We start from the raw sequence: 18,520 nt of genomic DNA, 5'->3' as shown, positions 1-18,520 counted from the left end.
TTCCTAAAAAATAAGATCCAGGGGCTGGGGAGATAGCTCAGTCGGTAGAGTGCTTGCCTTGTAAGCACAAGGCCCTGGGTTCGATCCCCAGCACCAAAAAAAATAATAATAATAATAAGATCCAGTACAAGATGGGGCTGAACTGTAATAACACAGGTGCCACAGTGGAGGAAGAGCCAGCAACCCTTACCCACCCTCCCTCACAGCAAGGCCTCTGCTGCACCATGCCCACCACTCCAAGGTGGCAGGTGCTCACAGCACCCCTCCAGGCAAGGGAAGTCCTCAGGGAGAACAAGGCCCAGAAAAGGGCCATCAGCATTCCAGCCTCGTTCTCATCAAGATTCAAATGGACACAAAAACCTTCATCTCCTCCTAGAAGAAACTTACACTATGTTTTTTTCTTTGAATGCAACTCAAAACTTCTAGTATTTCTGAAGAATCTGGTCTCAAGTCACAGAAGACTGGCCTGACTGATATTCCATTGAAGGCTGCCTGTCCGCGCACGGCGGCACCCTGTCAGGGTTGGATATGAACTGGCAAGTGCATCGAGTCCCAAACATGCTTTTAAAAATCTTTATGAGTTACTCTAACAGCACAGTAGACTAAAGAGTAAAAAAATTCCAATAGCAAGATTAAGGATGCACTTTGACTTAAAAGAAAAAATAAGTTATACATAAAAATACATGTGAAGATTAACTTAAAGCTGAGTCACAATGTCACAATGGAGCAAAATTAAAGAAAACAAAACATCAAGTCATTTTTGATCTTCAGCACATTGTAAAATAATCTGACAAACAATGAAGTGGTAAGAATACTAAAAAACAACTTATAACTACACCAAGATGTCAGTATTTTACATCGAAGTGTTGAGGAACTTAAACTAAAGAATATCTTTTCTTACCTATTTCTGAAGCTGTCGTTTCCTGATCTGGTTCATCATTTAATCCAGACGTTATGGGGTCTAAACTTTTACCTGAAATATTATCCTCCTTCCTTCCTGACATAAAATAGTTAACAACAGATTAAGATAGTACAGGGTTTCGGTGTCTGCTTGCTTTAGTTGGGATTTAATGGGGTCTAGGCCAAGGCCACCAACACACCGCCCTGTCCTCTCAGTGGTCAACTCAGCCTCCACACCACTCCCCCTAGACTGGAGAGAAGCCCCTCCTCTCCCCCACAGCCCTCCCCACAGCCAGGACACGCCTCTCCCACCCCCCTGCCCTTTCCTTTGTCCCGCCCCCCACCCCTCCCAACCTGGAGTCCCTACAGAGGTCAGCGCCCCTGCTCCACCCACTGGCAGCACCTTGGGGTGAGACACAAAGCTACCACTATAAAAACCATCACAGCCAGAACACTCAGGATGTCTCCCTCAACCTCTGCGACTCTCCCTGACCACAGGTCACACATGCGCAGTCTACACACACCCCCACCTTCATAGTCAGACCTGGGTTCTGGTCCTGCCGCCCACCCCAACAGCCGGTCTCCTTCCGTTTCAGCAAGTGGCACTGCCTAGTGCCCAGAACCCCCCAAGGGGTCTTCTCTTTGACTCCTCTACTGAAACAGTGTTATCCAGCCCACAGCACAACCATCCTCTCCCCTGCCGCACACGCCCTGAACCTCGGCTGCCTCACCACAGACACTTGGTCCAAGCCACCACACTCCTCCTCCAGTGGCCACAAGCTCCTCGCTGCCCCAGGCCTCCACTCCTGCCCTCCAATCTTATAAGGAGGTCCTCCAAACTTGTCTGTCCTGCTCAAAGCCCTCCAGGTCTTCCATCCAGCAGTCGTAGATACCCTCCTATAGACTTAAGGCAGAGGCCACCCTGGGACCCCTGCTGGGGCAGCCCCTCCTGACACCGCCCCGCTTCCACTGCAACTTCACAAGCCCACGCCAGTTCAGGCCTCTGCTCAGGGTCCCCAGACACCTGCAGGTCCTGTTCCTCAACCAGTCATGTCCAGATGTCCCCAGAGGCCCTCCCTGCCTTTGTCCCTGCTTCTCTCGGCTTCCTTTTTTTCCAAAAGACTCATTACAAACTAACATGAATTAGGCACCCTCATAGTCTCCTCAAGATGACAAAAGTCTGCAGAATAAAGGAAGGAAGGTTCAACTGGACAACTTTGGTCCCGGGCAGACTTAGGGTAGGACATGCTCTGCCCCAGGTCCAGCTGACCTGCTGCCCTCTCCACTCCGGCCAGGACAACACTACAAACTCGGGCCCAGGTGAACCTCTGTGAAGCTGCCCCTGCTCAGCGATGGCACTGAAGCAGAAGATCAGGCAACGAACAATTTCAACTGGCAAACATTCGCTCACAGTCTCGCCAAGGCTTAGTCTTACCAAGCTGTTTCCCAGCATGCTCCTTCTTAGCTTTATTGTAGGAAGAGTTAGGTTCTTTCTCAGGGGAAAGACTGTGTTCACTGGTTCTAGAGTCCCTTCTTCCTGACATGAAATTGCACAATGAAAATAGGTATTACACTTAATTTGCAATGCTGGATAGTTATCGAATGAATGAAATCAAAATATACTAACTCCAAGTTATGAGTTCCTTTATAGTGTACTCCTTATGAATGAGCAAACACTCTCATATCCTTATGTTGGTCTGGGTTCTGTATCCTTATGTGAGTGGTCTGGGTTCTGTATCCTTATGTTGGCCTGGGTTCTGTATCCTTATGTTGGTCTGGGTTCTGTATCCTTATGTTGGTCTGGGTTCTGTATCCTTATGTGAGTGGTCTGGGTTCTGTACCCTTATGTTGGTCTGGGTTCTGTATCCTTATGTGAGTGGTCTGGGTTCTGTATCCTTATGTTGGTCTGGGTTCTGTATCCTTATGTTGGTCTGGGTTCTGTATCCTTATGTGAGTGGTCTGGGTTCTGTATCCTTATGTGAGTGGTCTGGGTTCTGTATCCTTATGTTGGTCTGGGTTCTGTATCCTTATGTGAGTGGTCTGGGTTCTGTATCCTTATGTGAGTGGTCTGGGTTCTGTATCCTTATGTTGGTCTGGGTTCTGTATCCTTATGTGAGTGGTCTGGGTTCTGTATCCTTATGTGAGTGGTCTGGGTTCTGTATCCTTATGTGAGTGGTCTGGGTTCTGTATCCTTATGTTGGTCTGGGTTCTGTATCCTTATGTTGGTCTGGGTTCTGTATCCTTATGTGAGTGGTCTGGGTTCTGTATCCTTATGTGAGTGGTCTGGGTTCTGTATCCTTATGTGAGTGGTCTGGGTTCTGTATCCTTATGTTGGTCTGGGTTCTGTATCCTTATGTTGGTCTGGATTCTGTATCTTTATGTGAGTGGTCTGGGTTCTGTATCCTTATGTGAGTGGTCTGGGTTCTGTATCCTTATGTTGGCCTGGGTTCTGTATCCTTATGTTGGTCTGGGTTCTGTATCCTTATGTTGGTCTGGATTCTGTATCTTTATGTGAGTGGTCTGGGTTCTGTATCCTTATGTGAGTGGTCTGGGTTCTGTATCCTTATGTGAGTGGTCTGGGTTCTGTATCCTTATGTGAGTGGTCTGGGTTCTGTATCCTTAGGTGAGTGGTCTGGGTTCTGTATCCTTATGTTGGTCTGGGTTCTGTATCCTTATGTGAGTGGTCTGGGTTCTGTATCCTTATGTTGGTCTGGGTTCTGTATCCTTAGGTGAGTGGTCTGGGTTCTGTATCTTTATGTGAGTGGTCTGGGTTCTGTATCCTTAGGTGAGTGGTCTGGGTTCTGTATCTTTATGTGAGTGGTCTGGGTTCTGTATCCTTAGGTGAGTGGTCTGGGTTCTGTATCCTTATGTTGGTCTGGGTTCTGTATCCTTATGTGAGTGGTCTGGGTTCTGTATCCTTATGTTGGTCTGGGTTCTGTATCCTTAGGTGAGTGGTCTGGGTTCTGTATCTTTATGTGAGTGGTCTGGGTTCTGTATCCTTAGGTGAGTGGTCTGGATTCTGTATCTTTATGTGAGTGGTCTGGGTTCTGTATCCTTAGGTGAGTGGTCTGGGTTCTGTATCTTTATGTGAGTGGTCTGGGTTCTGTATCCTTATGTGAGTGGTCTGGGTTCTGTATCCTTATGTTGGTCTGGGTTCTGTATCCTTAGGTGAGTGGTCTGGGTTCTATATCTTTATGTGAGTGGTCTGGGTTCTGTATCCTTAGGTGAGTGGTCTGGGTTCTGTATCCTTATGTGAGTGGTCTGGGTTCTGTATCCTTATGTGAGTGGTCTGGGTTCTGTACCCTTATGTTGGTCTGGGTTCTTTAGGGCTAGTACGGCTTTAAGAGCTATAGTCATTGTGTAACCATGGTGCGCCACTCTGGTAGGCGCAAGGCTCACCCCGAACAGGGCACAGAGTCCCATGCCCTGAGCACCCCCATATCAGGGCATTTGCCCAGATACCAACCACCGAAGCAAGGCCAAAAGTTTGGGCAGAGTGCCAGCTCTGCTGGGCAGACCTGTGCCAGGTCAGTGCCTGGCCAACCAGCAGCAAAGCGGAGTCCCCGAACTGCTGGCAGCTTGAGAGGCTCACTGCCATCAAGTGGGCAGTCTCCAGTAAAACCTCTCTCGAAGGTCGCACAGAAAGAACCCCACAGCAGAAGGCGGCCAGTACACACAGACAAAACCCCCTGAGTGGCCGCAGAAGGAGCGGGCTCAGCTGTCTGCTCGGGAAACCCAGCAGATATCAGTGAAGATACCCCGGATCAGACTGAGCAGCCAGGCTCGAGAGCTCTGATTCTGTTAGAAAACAGAAAAACCAAGCATCACTGGACAAAAAACCGGAAACAAACAAGCAATCGAGCCACCCCTTGGAGAAACGGACCCTGCCAACTCGAAGCTGGAGGCAGCCGGCCTCTGAGAAGCCGCCTGCCCATGGGACAGGAGCGGCTCCTGAGTCGTGGCAATTTTAAAATTCTTCTGGACAAATACGCAAATAAAACGGCTCGAAACTTTTCTGAAGAGAACACTGACAGGAAACAGCGGTAAAATACAGACCGTGAAAGTGTACAGGAAACAGATCCCAGACCTCCACAGGTGTAAGGAAGACGGGCAGAAGGCCCCATTAGCAGGTGACCTGGCACGGTGGGCAAATTATTCTGAAAAAGTCAGTCAGAGCCTCAGGGTCGTACACAGGAATTACACTGAGAGATGAATAAGAAGACTCAAATTAAAATGTACCCTACAACACAAATCTTCAAGTCACCAATCTTTAGACAAATTACCAAAAGGTTAAGTACCTAAAAATTAAACACTCAGGCAAATCCAAAACCAAACCAAACATAATTGATAGAAATGAAGTGCAAAAATACAAAAAGCCGCTTACTTAAAAAATGGCAGATGTCCTTAACATACGGGAGTACACACAGATTAACAAGAACCCTCAGAACTCCAGACAGACCATGAGGAATCAGGAAAAAGAAGACAAATCAGAGACACCAATCAAAACTCCAGACACACATGAAAAAATGCAATCTCACTAGGAATCAAACTTCCCAGTTTTTGTCAATCGAGATCAGAAAGCCTTTAAAACACTAGAGGCAGGTGGGTGGAGGGCACCCAACCTGGAGCCCCGTGCCAGTGCTCTCTGCTCCGTGGCCTGTGCCAGGGCAGTACAGAGGGGAGAGGACATCCCGAGAGCATTGCTGACCGTTGGGAAGGGAGGGCACTCATGTGAGTTCACTTCTGGAAATTTCAACTACTGCACTGCTGCCACACTGACTCACAGGACTTAGGAAGAGTGCCATCTCAGAAACTACTGCTCGTTCAAAGCAGCTTCGCACTTTGATGGGAGGGGAGCCTCCAGCACGAGCGACTCTGGCCAGCCCTGCCCTGCTGCTCAGGTCCTGCTGCTGGTGTGTCACAGTCAAGTTCCAGTCTCAGCCAGCCTCCAGGCCAGACCTGTGAGCTTAGCTTTCTGCATGATTCCAGTGGTGATTTCTGCTATTTTGACACACACATCGTCTGCCTGTATGCTCTTTATGCCCGAGGTGAAAAACAAGAGCCACTGCAAACTGCATGACTGACAGACACTTCCAGAAAATGAAAATTCAATCACACCTTTCAGGTTCCAACAACAGATCTGCAGCAAAAGTGGCGGCTCTGCCTGGGTAGTGTGAGTTCACATGAGTGTGCACTCGTGCATCCTTCCCAGTTCCCAGACACGGCAGACCTGTGTTGCAGCCAAGAGGGTCCGCTGCCAGGGGCTGGGCTGTGGCTCAGGGGTAGCGCTCACCTGGCATGTGTGAGGCCCTGGGTTCCACCCTCAGCACCACAGGAAAATAAGTTTTAGATATTATGTCCTCTACAGCTAAAAAATAAAATACTAAAAAAAAAAAATAAAAAAGTCTGCTGCCAGACGCATGATCAGGGCAGAAGAGCCGAGACCCACGTCCGCAGCCAGCATCAGCTTTGCAGTACCTTCCACTGAATTTTTGGATCGTCGTTTTGATGTTTTCGATGTCAAGGACCTGGACGCTGCCGTGGAAATCTCAGCCTTAAAGAGAAGAAAATGAAAAAAAATTAATTGATGCATCACACAGCAATACCATCAGTTATTTTTCAAGCTCTGCTTGAGGGAAACCAAGTATGACACAGCAGCAGCATCCACGGGCTTTAGGGGACGGGGGACGCAGGACGCAGCACGTAGCACGCAACACAGCTGAGCACTCAAGACCAGGGAGCGGGAACCAGGAGGCGTCCCAGCCTCTTCCAGCATAAATGTGGGTCTTTCCGCACAGCCCTAGACGGCAACCTGCTGAGGGCCCCGGAGAAACACTGCCTGGCACACGTGCTTCTGAGGACTGGCCCCGTGCTGCAGCCAGGCCCTGCTGCTTAACACCGGTCACAGGCATCAGAGGGCTGCACAGTCCAGTGCCCTGGAGGACACCTACACAAACTGAGAGGGCCCGGTGTCGCCAGGCAGCACACCTTATGGGACCACCACCGTACGTGCACTCCACCACTGAGACGCTGCTGTGTGACACATGACTACATTCAACTACTCAGATGCATTCATGCACAACTCGGAAAATAAAACCTTCACCTCGTGTTTCAGGAGAACACAAGCTGGGGAGGCAGCGCAGTCCGCCCTCCCGAGGCACAATTCCACTCCCACCACCTGTCCCAGGAGCAGCCAGGTGGCATCCCAGCCCCTGGTGCAGCTGGCTCCACCTCCCTACTGTCAACCGTGCAGATGGAGATGAAAGTCAGCTTAAGCCCTCGATGGCCTTCTACTGACCTCCACAGCATGGCCTACACAGGAACGACAGGCCACGACCACACCTCAGCCACAGGCAGCACCCTGGGCCAAGGGGTGCCAAGCAGAGCTGAGAGAGCACCTCAGCTGGCCCTCCCTTCCCAGCAGCCCATGACTTAATCCCCTCCCAGACTCATGCTGAGTGCCCCTGTCACCACCTGCCCCCTCAACACCACACATCACACTCACCAGAAATGCCCAGAGAGCCACCCCAACACATGTGCCAGGAGGTGAGCCACTCCCACCATCACTGAGACGGTGCTGTTGCACATAAGCCCCAACCCGCTCTCCTCCCAGCCCCGTGGATCAGGAGAGGACACGTGGCCACTGTGCGACTCAACTACCCGTTTACAGCTCTTAAAACTGCTTTTAAACTTTACCTCTGTTTCCGCCTTGGAGTCTTTAAAGGATCCATCTGACAACTTTTTAGACATCTCCCCTGAGCTTGCTGACTATATAAAAAAAAAAAAAAATTATTTTTCTCCGAACTGAAATTATTCAAATCTGTAACATCTAAAAACAAATCAAGTTCTGGTTCATGATACTGACGAGCAAACAAGACAACCCTTTGCACAGACCTGAGCAGCCCTTCTGGTCGCTGCTGCTGGAACCTCAGTCCTCCTAGCAAGCAGTATGGGGTGCTGGGACACCAAACACTCCTGCCTCCCAAAGAACTCCGCAGATGCACCCCTCCACCATAACAAACCCAGGAAATGCAGAGATGGAAAGGGGTGAATTTAACTCCAGCACCCACAGAAAATTTGCCCCATCTTCTGATATTTGAGCATCTTCTGATACAGAGTAACTAGAATGGAAAGATTCTTCATAAGCAAAGGCTGCAGACAGAAAGTCAGGAAGGCACCCTGGTAAGCCGCATGACTCCTGTGAACACCATTCTACACCTCTGGACACCAGGAGGGTAGACCACCATCAACAGGACGCCAAAGGACACCTGTTCAGTGTTTCAACAATGAAACATGTTCTTCGGACAGACGTACCAGATGGTACTGGTGGTAATCACCAGACAGTAGGTGGGCCCAGCAGGTGCCACACTCACAAGCTTACCATGTCACGAGACATCTGGGGCCTGGCACCTGGGCTCCAGCCACCACACCATACTGCCATACCACTCCTGACTTCTCAGGGTGCCTCCATGTCTCTATTCCCCTTTCTCCACAAAAGCTCAGGGGCGAGCCAGGTGCACACCTATAATCCTAGCATCTCAGAGGCAGCTGAGGCAGGAGGGTGGCAAGTTTGAGATCAGTCTCAGCAACTTAGTGACACTCCATCTCCAAAGAAAAATAAAGATGGGCTTTGGGTATGGCTCAGTGGCGGGGGCTTGCCCGCACGTGCAAGACCCTCGCTGACCCCTAGTACTGCCAAAAAAAGAAAAACAGCATGCAAGCTTGGTCATCCTCTCTTCCAGACAGTCAGGTTTTGGCCAGAGGGGGCAGTGATATGGCTGAGCAGAGCAAGCGCTTGCATTTCCTGCCTCTGCTAAGGACTGGCACCTCAGAGCCCATTTTACAAGTCCCTGGAACCAGGTTCTTTGGGAGGTACCTCGCAGCAGCTTGTACCTGCATGGAGCTTGTGACCAGGAGACCTTGCCCAGATTCACACAGTTCAACAAAGACACCCCAGATTCACAAGAGGTGGGCAAACAGAATCACCTGAAAGACCTAAGCAAATCTGACTTCACCTGGCCATAGTGTCCAACCCTTCTCAACAAAACCATCTTTCCCACTTCGTTCTCACATCCCAAATGTCAGCCTGCAAAGATTTCTCTTTAGAACAGTCTTTCTCTCTATTTAAATGACTAGTTGCAACACTGGCAATTTCAGTGAACTTGAAGTGGGACGCTCAATCTGAAGACCCTGATTGCTGAGGAAGGCTGTCCACTCAGGGGTTGTCTCATACACAGAATACACCAGAATATGACAACACCTACAAACATCAGGCCAGTGAAAATACCTTTTCCCGGACTGCTAAAAAGTGGTAAAGATGGAGGCTGCCCCAGTGGTTTCTATAGCTCACTCTCCAGGGCTCCCAGGTTTTCATGACACCACTCGGGGTGTGTTAGTTACTCCAGGACGTGCATGGAGGGAAAACAATGCTTTGAAGAGTACAGCCCCACAGGCCCCAGTAGAACACCAACTTCAACTACTAACAGAACCACGTCTTTTTGGACAGGAGCCCCTCACCCACTGAAGCAGGCAGATCTCAAGGGCTTACGCCGACTGGCACAGAAAAGCCAGTCGACAGACGCCAGCAAGGTTGGTCCTGTGGCGCCCACATGCAGGGAAAGTGACACCCCAGCGGCTAAGCTACTGAACAAGATGGCCATCGTGGGGGCAGGAGCTAGACGCCAGCACAGACCGTGCCCCTCACTGCCTGGCGGCATCACCTGGGCAGAGCTGCAGCCAGGTCAGACCTCCGCCTCCCCTGCCAGCAGCCACAGACAGACAACAGCCCTGTCTTCCCAGGACATTTTGCAGGACAATGTCCCACAGGAAGGGCGTCTGAAAAGACAACCCTGACACGTGGGACAAGTCCAGAAGTGACTTGCACATTTAGAAGAAATGAAGCCTGAAACCAAGGGCTTTCTGGCCTGTCCTAAAATCACCTGAAAAGTCCATTGAACAAGAACCACAGTGGACTGAGATGGTCTTGTCGTACTGGTACACCATGCCCAAGAGACTCAGTGTCTCCAGTCCCTCACACTCAGCAGAGCCTGAGCTGAGGGCCACATGGCCCCTGACCCCACCTGTAAACACCACTTCCACTGATGCCAGGGACAAGCGCTGCCACACACGAGCACACACCATGCCACAGAGGGCAGAGCGACACATCTTAGCACATCCCGCAAGGTGACAAGGGCACCTGGGGCAAATGAGCTCGGCCTCGGAAACCTCCGAGGAGAGCAAGCGCTTGGTGGCACTCTCCTGGCTCCCTCCTCCAGGCCATCTTCCGCTCCTCCTAGAGTGGCACTCCGTACAGAGGTCCGTGAACCACTCGCAACTGACCTGCCCTCCTGTGTTCTATGGTCTGAAAAGTCCACCAGCCCTTGCCAGACTGCCCACTTGTTCCTTCACCAAACAGCTCTTGTAGACCTCCTGTGGGCCAGACACCACGGCCGGCCAGCAGCTCCCCGGCGACCACACCAGTCACAAACCCAGCTCCACTCCTCGGACGTGAAGGAGGGATGGGCTGGAGCTTTCGGAGCTGCCTGACAGACGTCGAGCACTAGCTGCTGGTGATGCCCGGCAAACAAGACAGAGGAGGGCCTGACGGGAAACATGGTCACATCACGGCGGGGCACCCGAGTCGGCCACGATTTTAAACTGGCAAGGGAGAGCGGCTTCCTCAGCCCGCGGTAAGAAACCTTGGGACAGCCACTCTCAGACTCGGCTGCCCAGCGCCTCACCTTCCTCTCCAGCTTGTCTGGCTCTCTGCTCTTCTCCCTGTCGGGGTCCCTGGAGTGCTCCCCATTTCGCGCTCTCCGCCGCTCCCTGTCCTTGCCCTTGTCACGGTCTTTGGGCCGCTCCTTCTCTCGCCCCGCCTCGCCCCTCCTCTCCCGCTCCCGCTCCGCCTCTCGGTCCTTGTTGCCTCGGTCGCGGTCCCTCTCCCGTTCTGGCCGGGCCCTGTTCCTGCTCCTCTCCTTCTCGCCCTCCCGGTACTTGTCCCTCTCAGCCTCCTTGTGCCGGTCTCGGTCATTCTCCTTCATCTTTTCCTTGTCCCGCTCCTTGTCTCTTGATTTGCTTTCCTCTTTCACTTCTTCCTTCTGTTTTTGATCTTGACTTGTACTTCTCTCTCTTACTTCAGAATCTCTTCTATCCTAAAAATATATGTAGAGATAAATTATAAATGCTTTTCCCTAAGTGACAACAAGATCATTTCGTTCTCAAGGATGTGCAACTGGCAATTCACCTCTCTATCTTTGTGAGCTCTGGAATCTTCTTCCTTCACATTCTTATTGTCCGACTCATGAGACCTCGAGGTCCGGGAGGACCTTCCTCTCGCATCCACCTTCTCTCCAGCTAGAACCCTCTTCACTGCGTCCTCACTGGAGAGCTTTTTTCCACAGGCCAGAAGTGAAATAGAAGGCAAAAACGTGATTGGCACATGCAACGACATAAATGTCAGCAAAGACAGTTCATTAGACAGATTCTGTCTGAGTAAAATCTTAATAAAATATTATAAGAAAATGTTATTATCACAGACAAAGCCCTCTGTCTCTTGATAACCAAGACTAACAACTCATCATTAAATCCTGGTCCAGTCCTACCCACACTGACCAGGGTAGACGTGTGTGTGGTTCAGGAACAATAAAGGTGACCTTCACAATTCACAAACCCCTTCTACCTCCCCTGGGATCAGGGTCCCAGCGGAAAGGGCCATCAGATGTGACCCAACCACTTCATGCCCTGAGAACTAGCACACACTGAGGCAAGGTCGCTAAGAGTGGAGAAAGCCCAGTGCAGGCCTGGAGTGGGGCAGGCGTGGGAGGCGAGAAAGGAAGCGGAAGGGGAGGGAGCATTGGCAGGTCTCCGGGCACAGCTAGGTTGTGAGCTAACTGTGCCCCAAGGCAATCTAAACAGCGAAAGAGAGAGCAGGAAAATGAGGGTCATACCAACTTATAAATAAAGGAGCAACATGGCCAGGTGCCAGGAGCACACCTGTAATCCCAGCAACTCGGGAGGCTGAGGCAGGGGGATCACAAGTTCAAAGCCAAACTGGGCAACTTAGTAAGATTCTGTCTCAAAATGAACTATAAAGAGGGCTGGGAATGTAGCTCAATGGCCGAACACCCCAGGGTTCAATCCAAGTACCACCAACGAAAAAGAGCAACATAGAGGACGTGGGGTGGAGGCAGAATCTCAGCCTGAGCTGGACCTGGAACAGGGCAAGGTGTCGTGAGGCTCCTGGACCTGGCCTGCTGCCACCGCACACCCAGCCTGCATTGCTCCCAGGTGAGCTACTCCACAGGTTCCATCTGGCAACAGCTCAGCTAGCCTCAGCCAGCCACAGGTACCTAAAGGGCTGCATTACTATGCTCTTGACGAGGGGCCCCCTCAACTCCTCCACAGGAGCTACATGGCTTTCACAAAGAAGGAGAGTCCTGGAGTGACTCCCCATCAGGAAACAGCCATGCTGGACCTAACCAGAGAGGTGAGCCCAGACACCCAAGTTCCCAGTCCACAGCGAGGAGTGCAGGAAGCAAAGTGCAACAGGGCTCCTCTGAAGGCGGAAGAGCTCTTCAAATAACAACGGGGGACAGAAGGAGGGGAGCAGACACCAGAGGCTGGGACAACAAGACGAGAGCAGGGGTCCCCATAAGCCCCAAGGAAGAAGAAGAGCAGCTCCTACAGCATCCCCTGCTCTGGGTGGGTACAACCCTGTCCTCAGAGGAGGCCCAGAAGCAGGAACCAGCCTCCAGCACTAGAGAGGCCCACTAGAAGGTAAGGCCTGCCAGCCTGTGCTGTGCCCTGCTTACAATCACAGGAGCTCCTCCTGCACCTCCCGGGCTCCAGAGTACCTGGACCCGATTCAGAGTGAAGGAGTCGATGGGCACCACTGGCACCCCTCAAACACCTCCCGCCACTGCATGCCACTCAGCACCTAGGGTCAACATGCCAGGGCCACAGCCCAGATATGCGGCGGCTCCCTTCCCACCACCTAAGCAGTGTTACCTTGTTGATGCAGCACTTGGCGATTATCTGAAGCAGCTCGTTTGTTCTCTCAGGTTCGTGCCCGGCCACGATCCGGGCGGGTTTTGCCAACAAGGGCTCTCCAGAAACCATCGTGACCACATCTATGGCCTTCTGTAGGAAGCCGATTTTTGCATCTTTATCCTGAAATGTTTCCATTTAAAACAGAAATATTAAAACACTTCAAAGAGCTCACACTGTCCTCAGTGTGTTCCACAGGCATGGGTACTTCCTCTTTTGAAGAAAGCGACTTCTAGAAATATGACACATTTAGAAATACTGACCTCTTATGACACGACAAAAACAATTAGCGAAGGCTTTTAAGTTAGCTGATGGACTAACAGGAATCTCTGAAATACTAATTCTGCTTTTCAGCTGGTAAATTTAGCACAACGTGTAGTTGCCACAAGAAAATGAAATGAGAAGGGGTCCGTGCCACCTCGCAGGGAAACAGCCCCGTCTGCCCACCACACCGCGGCATGTTCCCGATGCGGGGCAGACAGCCTAAGACAGGGCTCATGGGGGGAGGCCAGGGAGAGGGGCGCCCCACCTACCTTGACATTGTCTGACTTCATCTCCATGTCAGTGTAGAGGCCCTTCATGAAACCCGTCGTCCTGATCACCTTCAAAAGACAGAGGGGCCATCGCACACACCTCCCGAGATGTCCGCTGAACCCCCACCCACACCCAGGATTCTCGCTGTCCGCTCCCTCCACAAATGTTTGATGTCACGAGCGCAGGGTGTTGTGAGGCCTCACAGAAAAGCCTGGCTGTGGGCACAGAGTGCCAACACCAAGGCACTGCCAAGGCAGCCCTCAGGAAGGGAGGGGCCTCAGGTGCCAGGGACAGCTTCCCAGGGGAGGCCAGACCTACACTGGACCCAGAAGCTAACAGAAGAGCTAGGGAAGAGGGCATTTAGGAAGCAGGCGACAAACCAGAGAAATTGACTCCACAAAGTCCAGGGCCAAGAGGGTCCAATTCAAGGGATCCAGAGAAGTATGGGACAACAGGAGTCTAAGGCCTCCAGAGTCCCCCAGGGCCTGACCCAGAGGCCCTTCGCAACCACAGGATCACGAACTATGCCGAAGGAGACAAGTGGTTCCAGCACAGGGAAACACCTGGCCACACTGAGCTTCACTGGAGTCCCTTAAGTACAGTGATGAAAATGGAGCCAGAAAGACAAGGAAGAGCTCAGCCTGGGTATCCAAACCAGGAACTCCGGAAGGGTCTTTCTCCTCACCTCTTAGGACAGTGGGGTACTATGCACCTATCTCACCTCCATTCTCTCCCTATCTGCCTCTCCCCTCAGGTAACCTGTCCCCAGATTATCCTGAAAGAGCTGCAGCTTTCTCTGTCCCTCCCTGCCACCCCACCCAGCATCCTGGGTATCCTAAGGTCAGAGTTATTCAAAATGTGGGGGGTTACTGAAAACTCAATATAACGAATTTTCTAAAAAATGAAACAGAACAGAAAATATCAGGTGTATGCTCCGGAGGCCTGTAGGTGTGTCCTAGGTCAGCTGTGAGCTATATCAATGTAAGTCAGGTTTTAAAAACCAGTGGCTGGGCTGGAATTGTGGCTCAGAGATAGAGCACTTGCCTAGCATGTTTGAGACACTGGGTTCAATCCTCAGCACCACATATAAATAAGTAAAATAGGGGCTGGGGAGATAGCTCAGTCAGTAGAGTGCTTGCCTTGTAAGCACAAGGCCCTGGGTTCGATCCCCAGCACCCAAAAAATAAATAAATAAATAAATAAGTAAAATAAAGGCCCATTGAAACTAAACAAATATTTAAAAAAAAAAAAAAAAACAGTGGCCAAAGACAAGCCTGTAGACATCAGTCTATTACTTCGTTGGTTGGTTCTGCTTTGTTCTCAGAAGATGGCCCGAATGTGGGCTCTTAAAAGCATCCTGCAGAGTCTGGGGAGATAGCTCAGCTGGTAGAGTGCTTGCCTCGCAGGCACAAGGCCCTGAGTTCGATCCCCGGTACCGCAAGAAAAAAAAAAAAGCATCCTGCACTTAATATTCCTGACAACTGCTCACTTCTCCCAGGTTGAGGTTTTTCCAGAGTGCAGGCAGTTTAAGTTGTGAGCAATAATTGAAAGCGACAAGAGACAATGTCACAGAACGATGCTTAATTAAAGAAGCCCTTAGTTGGCTCCAGCTAAATAGTAAGACATTGACTTGAACAAGACATTCCGGGACAGTAGGACCTTCACAGGACACTCTCCACCCACCACCTGAAAATGCTATCCAGCACATCAACCATTCAACATTTTATCAAGGAGGTGACAGTGTATTTATCTTGACGCCAGAAAAGAAATTGATTTCAGCATTGGAAAACATCTAGAAGAAAAGAAGGCCTGCTCCTGATGGAGCGTGTACCTCATTCCACACCTGCCTACCTGGCCACAAAGTTGATTCCTGCTTGAATGTTCCTCCTCAATCCCACAAAGACACCCACTGGCCAACCACGACATGGTCACTAAGCACGACCCACAAGCACCCACAGGATAAGCACACTCCCCATGACTCCCTCCTGTGGCCCTGCATTTCAAGAGCTGCCAGGACCAGCACAGGAAATGAAGTATAGCTTTGGCAGCCTCGGCTCTAACAGGCCAGGCTCCAAGTGGGCCAGTTCTTCCTTGCTCCCTCAGGGTCAGAGGCTGGCACCTGGTACTTCACAGAGCGGTGGTGACATAGCACACTGCCTGGCTCCCGCGGGACTCTCCACACAGCTGAGTCCCTTTCCCACACACCATCCAGGGCAGGTTGCAAGGGCTGCACAAGCCGAGACAGGGATGAGGGGTGGATCTGAGGGCTTTCCAGCATGGCCAGGTTCTGAACTGAGGCATGCATTCCAGGTAATACATGTTACAAGCTGGTAGGACGGCCCAAATGAACAAAGCAAGTTTGTGAGCGAATTGGTGACCAACTGGTTGAAATGAGTGAGAAATAAAGTTTGAGAGCGCCCACTTGTGAAACTATAAGCCCTGGAAGCCCGCAACCTGACTCCTAAGTCCCAGAGAGCACCAGGCCCCTGGGCCCTCTGGTGCACCCTGAAATGGGTGCTGCCACCCACTGGGGCAACACTCCTGAGTTACCAAGCACCTGGACAGACTCTATTCAACAGTGAATGTTTGTTGTGCAATTTCTATGTACCCAGTGCAACTCACTGGAGATACACTAACAAATAAGTACTGTCTTGTCACTGAGGAATTCACCAACCTTAAGTGAGAAACTCACGGTGACAATAACCTCAGTTTAGTTAAAGGAGGCTGCGCAGCTTATCAACAAATACCAAACCGCACTTTTATAACTTTCCTTTCAGGTTCCCCTACAACCAACATATTTATTCTCCTACATGTATCTGTTAAGCATCCAATCTGATGACTGCACTAAGCAGTTGGGAGAGAAACTTTGAGGGGAAGGGAACCTAAAGAATTAAACGCTCTCCCAGGACTTGCGGAGCACCTTCCACTTGAGAACGCTGCAGGGTAGCCAGGAGGAATGACAGGATTAGCGAGGGGAGTCAGAGTCAGTTCTGCCAGGCCCAACCAAGAAGGGCTCTAAAGAGACACGCCTATGGGTGGGAAGGAAACAGGAATGCTCCCTGAGCCGGGCGCGATGGCCACCAGGGATCCCAGTCACCTGGGAGGCTGCGGCAGGAGGATCGCAAGTTCGAGGCCAGCCTCGGCGACTAGGCGAAGCCCTGTCTCAAAACTAAACGTCTACAGGGCTGGGACGTGGCTCGGGCTCGGGACGCGGCGCAGTGGTACAGCGCCCCGGGTCCAAACCCGGTGCCCCCGAGGCGGGAGCCCCTGCAGGAGCTGCGGGAGGCGGAGGGCGCCGGGCCCGGCCTGCCGCTCCCGGGTGGGACTCTCCCAGCCCGGATCTCCCCGCGCCCGCCGGCTGGGCCCACGCCGACGCCGCCCGGCCCGGCCCCACGCCACCCCGCCGCCCGGCGCGCACCTCCGTGACGATGTCGTGCAGGTAGCGGAACGGGGGCTTGCTCAGCAGCTTCTCCGTCAGCGGCGGCCTGCGGATCACCTTGCCCAGCGCCTCCTGCGTCCGCCGCACCACCGCCGCGTTCATGGCGGCGCCGCCGCGCGGCTGCCCGCCCGCACCCCTCCGCCCGCCGGGTCCCCGCGGCCGCGGCGATGAGCCGGGCTCCCATCCCACAGTGCACCGCAGCGCGCAGGGCGCCTGCGCGGCCCGCCCCCGGTCGCCAGGGCTGCGCGGCCTTAGCAACGGACGCGCGAGGCGCCCGTCAGCCAGCCCGCCAGCCCGAAGCCCCGCCCCACAAGCCCCGCCCCGACCTCAGCCCGCCGGAAGCCCCGCCCCACAAGTCCCGCCCCACAAGCCCCGCCCCGACCTCAGCCCGCCGGAAGCCCCGCCCGCAGCGTCCGCCCCGCCCCGCCCCTCCGCGGCGCCGCTTTGTCGTCCTCCTGGCGGTCGGGCGTGCACAGCTCCCAGGACCTGCGCTGCCTGACTGGCAAAGTTCAAGGGGAACGGTAGCTGAGGTCAGGGGGCCGGGCTGCACGGAGTCACCCCAGAGACACGAGGAGGCGGTGCCCAGCCCCTCTGGTACTCGATGTGGTCCCTGGACAGGGGCTTGTCCTCTCTGGCACTTCGTTTCCGTTCCTGAACGGACATGGAGGCGTCGTCGGGAGGTGAGGATGCGGCTCTGTCCCGCCTCTCTCCATCCGCACGGCGCTCCCAGCCGTGCGCTAGCGCTGTCCGCGTTTGTCCTCCGTGAGGGCGTCTAGGCCTTCGAGTCACCTTCGTTCTCCACCGTCCTGCTTTGTGTAGATCCAGGTTTCCGGCTGCTGTTGCGCCCCCGTCCTGAGAACTGCTTCAGTGTTCACGTCTGCACGGTGGAGCTGGCGACTGCGCCCCCGTCCTGAGAACTCCTTCAGTGTTCACGTCTGCACGGTGGAGCTGGCGACTGCGCCCCCGTCCTGAGAACTCCTTCAGTGTTCACGTCTGCACGGTGGAGCTGGCGACTGCGCCCCCGTCCTGAGAACTCCTTCAGCGTTCTCGTTGCACGGTGGAGCTGGCGACTAAGGCTTCATCTTTTCTTTACCCAAGCCTTTATTTCATCTTCACATGTGAACCAATTCACCATCCTCAAGTGGGAAAAGTTATACAGACAACCAGCCTCAAGTCAGGCTGGATGACCTATCAACGAATACTAAACTGCATACTTTTTTCTTCAGTACTGGCCTTGAACCCAGGGTGCTCTACCACTCAGCTATATCCCCAACCTTTTTTATTTTTTATTTTTACAGACTGCATTTCGAATCATTGTACACAATTTTTTTTTTTTAATTTTGAAAAAGAGTCCCACTAAATTGCTGAGACTGGCCTCCAATATGCGATCCTCCTCCCTGAGCCTCCATTGTGAAGTTCCTGGAATTACAGGCATTCGATACCACACCCTGGACTAAACTGCATTCTTGTAGTTTGCTTTCAGGTCCCCCTACAACCACTTCCAATAAATTTACCCCCAATTATTTATTAAATGTACAAGTGTAGAATTGAGATGATTTTTCTTTTGGTACTTTGAGAATGTTACCCCATTGACATCTAGTT

General features: G+C 52.3%; 1 protein-coding gene and 1 long non-coding RNA gene across 8 annotated transcripts in view; one reads left to right on the top strand and one right to left on the bottom strand.

Annotated features, from left to right (window-relative positions):
* The window catches only part of Traf3ip1 (TRAF3 interacting protein 1), a 64,327-nt gene extending 47,201 nt beyond the window's left edge, over window positions 1-17,126 (bottom strand). For 2 of the 7 annotated variants that reach the window (XM_047545187.1, XM_047545188.1), the window contains exons 1-7: window positions 16,898-17,124; window positions 13,479-13,547; window positions 12,907-13,068; window positions 11,144-11,287; window positions 10,641-11,051; window positions 7,597-7,668; window positions 6,379-6,454 (exon numbers count right to left, since the gene is read on the bottom strand). In XM_047545187.1, coding sequence (XP_047401143.1) covers window positions 6,379-6,454; window positions 7,597-7,668; window positions 10,641-11,051; window positions 11,144-11,287; window positions 12,907-13,068; window positions 13,479-13,547; window positions 16,898-17,020 — 1,057 coding nt within the window. In that variant the 5' untranslated portion in view covers window positions 17,021-17,124. Of the gene's footprint in view, window positions 1-901; window positions 998-2,335; window positions 2,438-6,378; window positions 6,455-7,596; window positions 7,669-10,640; window positions 11,052-11,143; window positions 11,288-12,906; window positions 13,069-13,478; window positions 13,548-16,897 lie in introns of all 7 variants that reach the window. The other 5 variants (XM_047545183.1, XM_047545184.1, XM_047545185.1 and 2 more) reach the window with 5 other exon arrangements.
* Window positions 17,127-17,368: 242 nt separating this feature from the next.
* LOC124980728 (uncharacterized) lies at window positions 17,369-18,462 on the top strand. The gene is made up of 2 exons (XR_007107862.1): window positions 17,369-17,598; window positions 17,738-18,462. It is a non-coding gene; the product is annotated as an uncharacterized LOC124980728 (long non-coding RNA).
* The last annotated feature ends 58 nt before the right edge of the window (window positions 18,463-18,520 follow it).

Source organism: Sciurus carolinensis, chromosome 3 (assembly GCF_902686445.1).
Source record: "Sciurus carolinensis chromosome 3, mSciCar1.2, whole genome shotgun sequence".
NCBI lineage: Eukaryota > Metazoa > Chordata > Mammalia > Rodentia > Sciuridae > Sciurus > Sciurus carolinensis.
The sequence above is the reverse complement of the archived record's forward strand: the minus strand, read 5'-3'. Positions and strand labels throughout refer to the sequence as shown.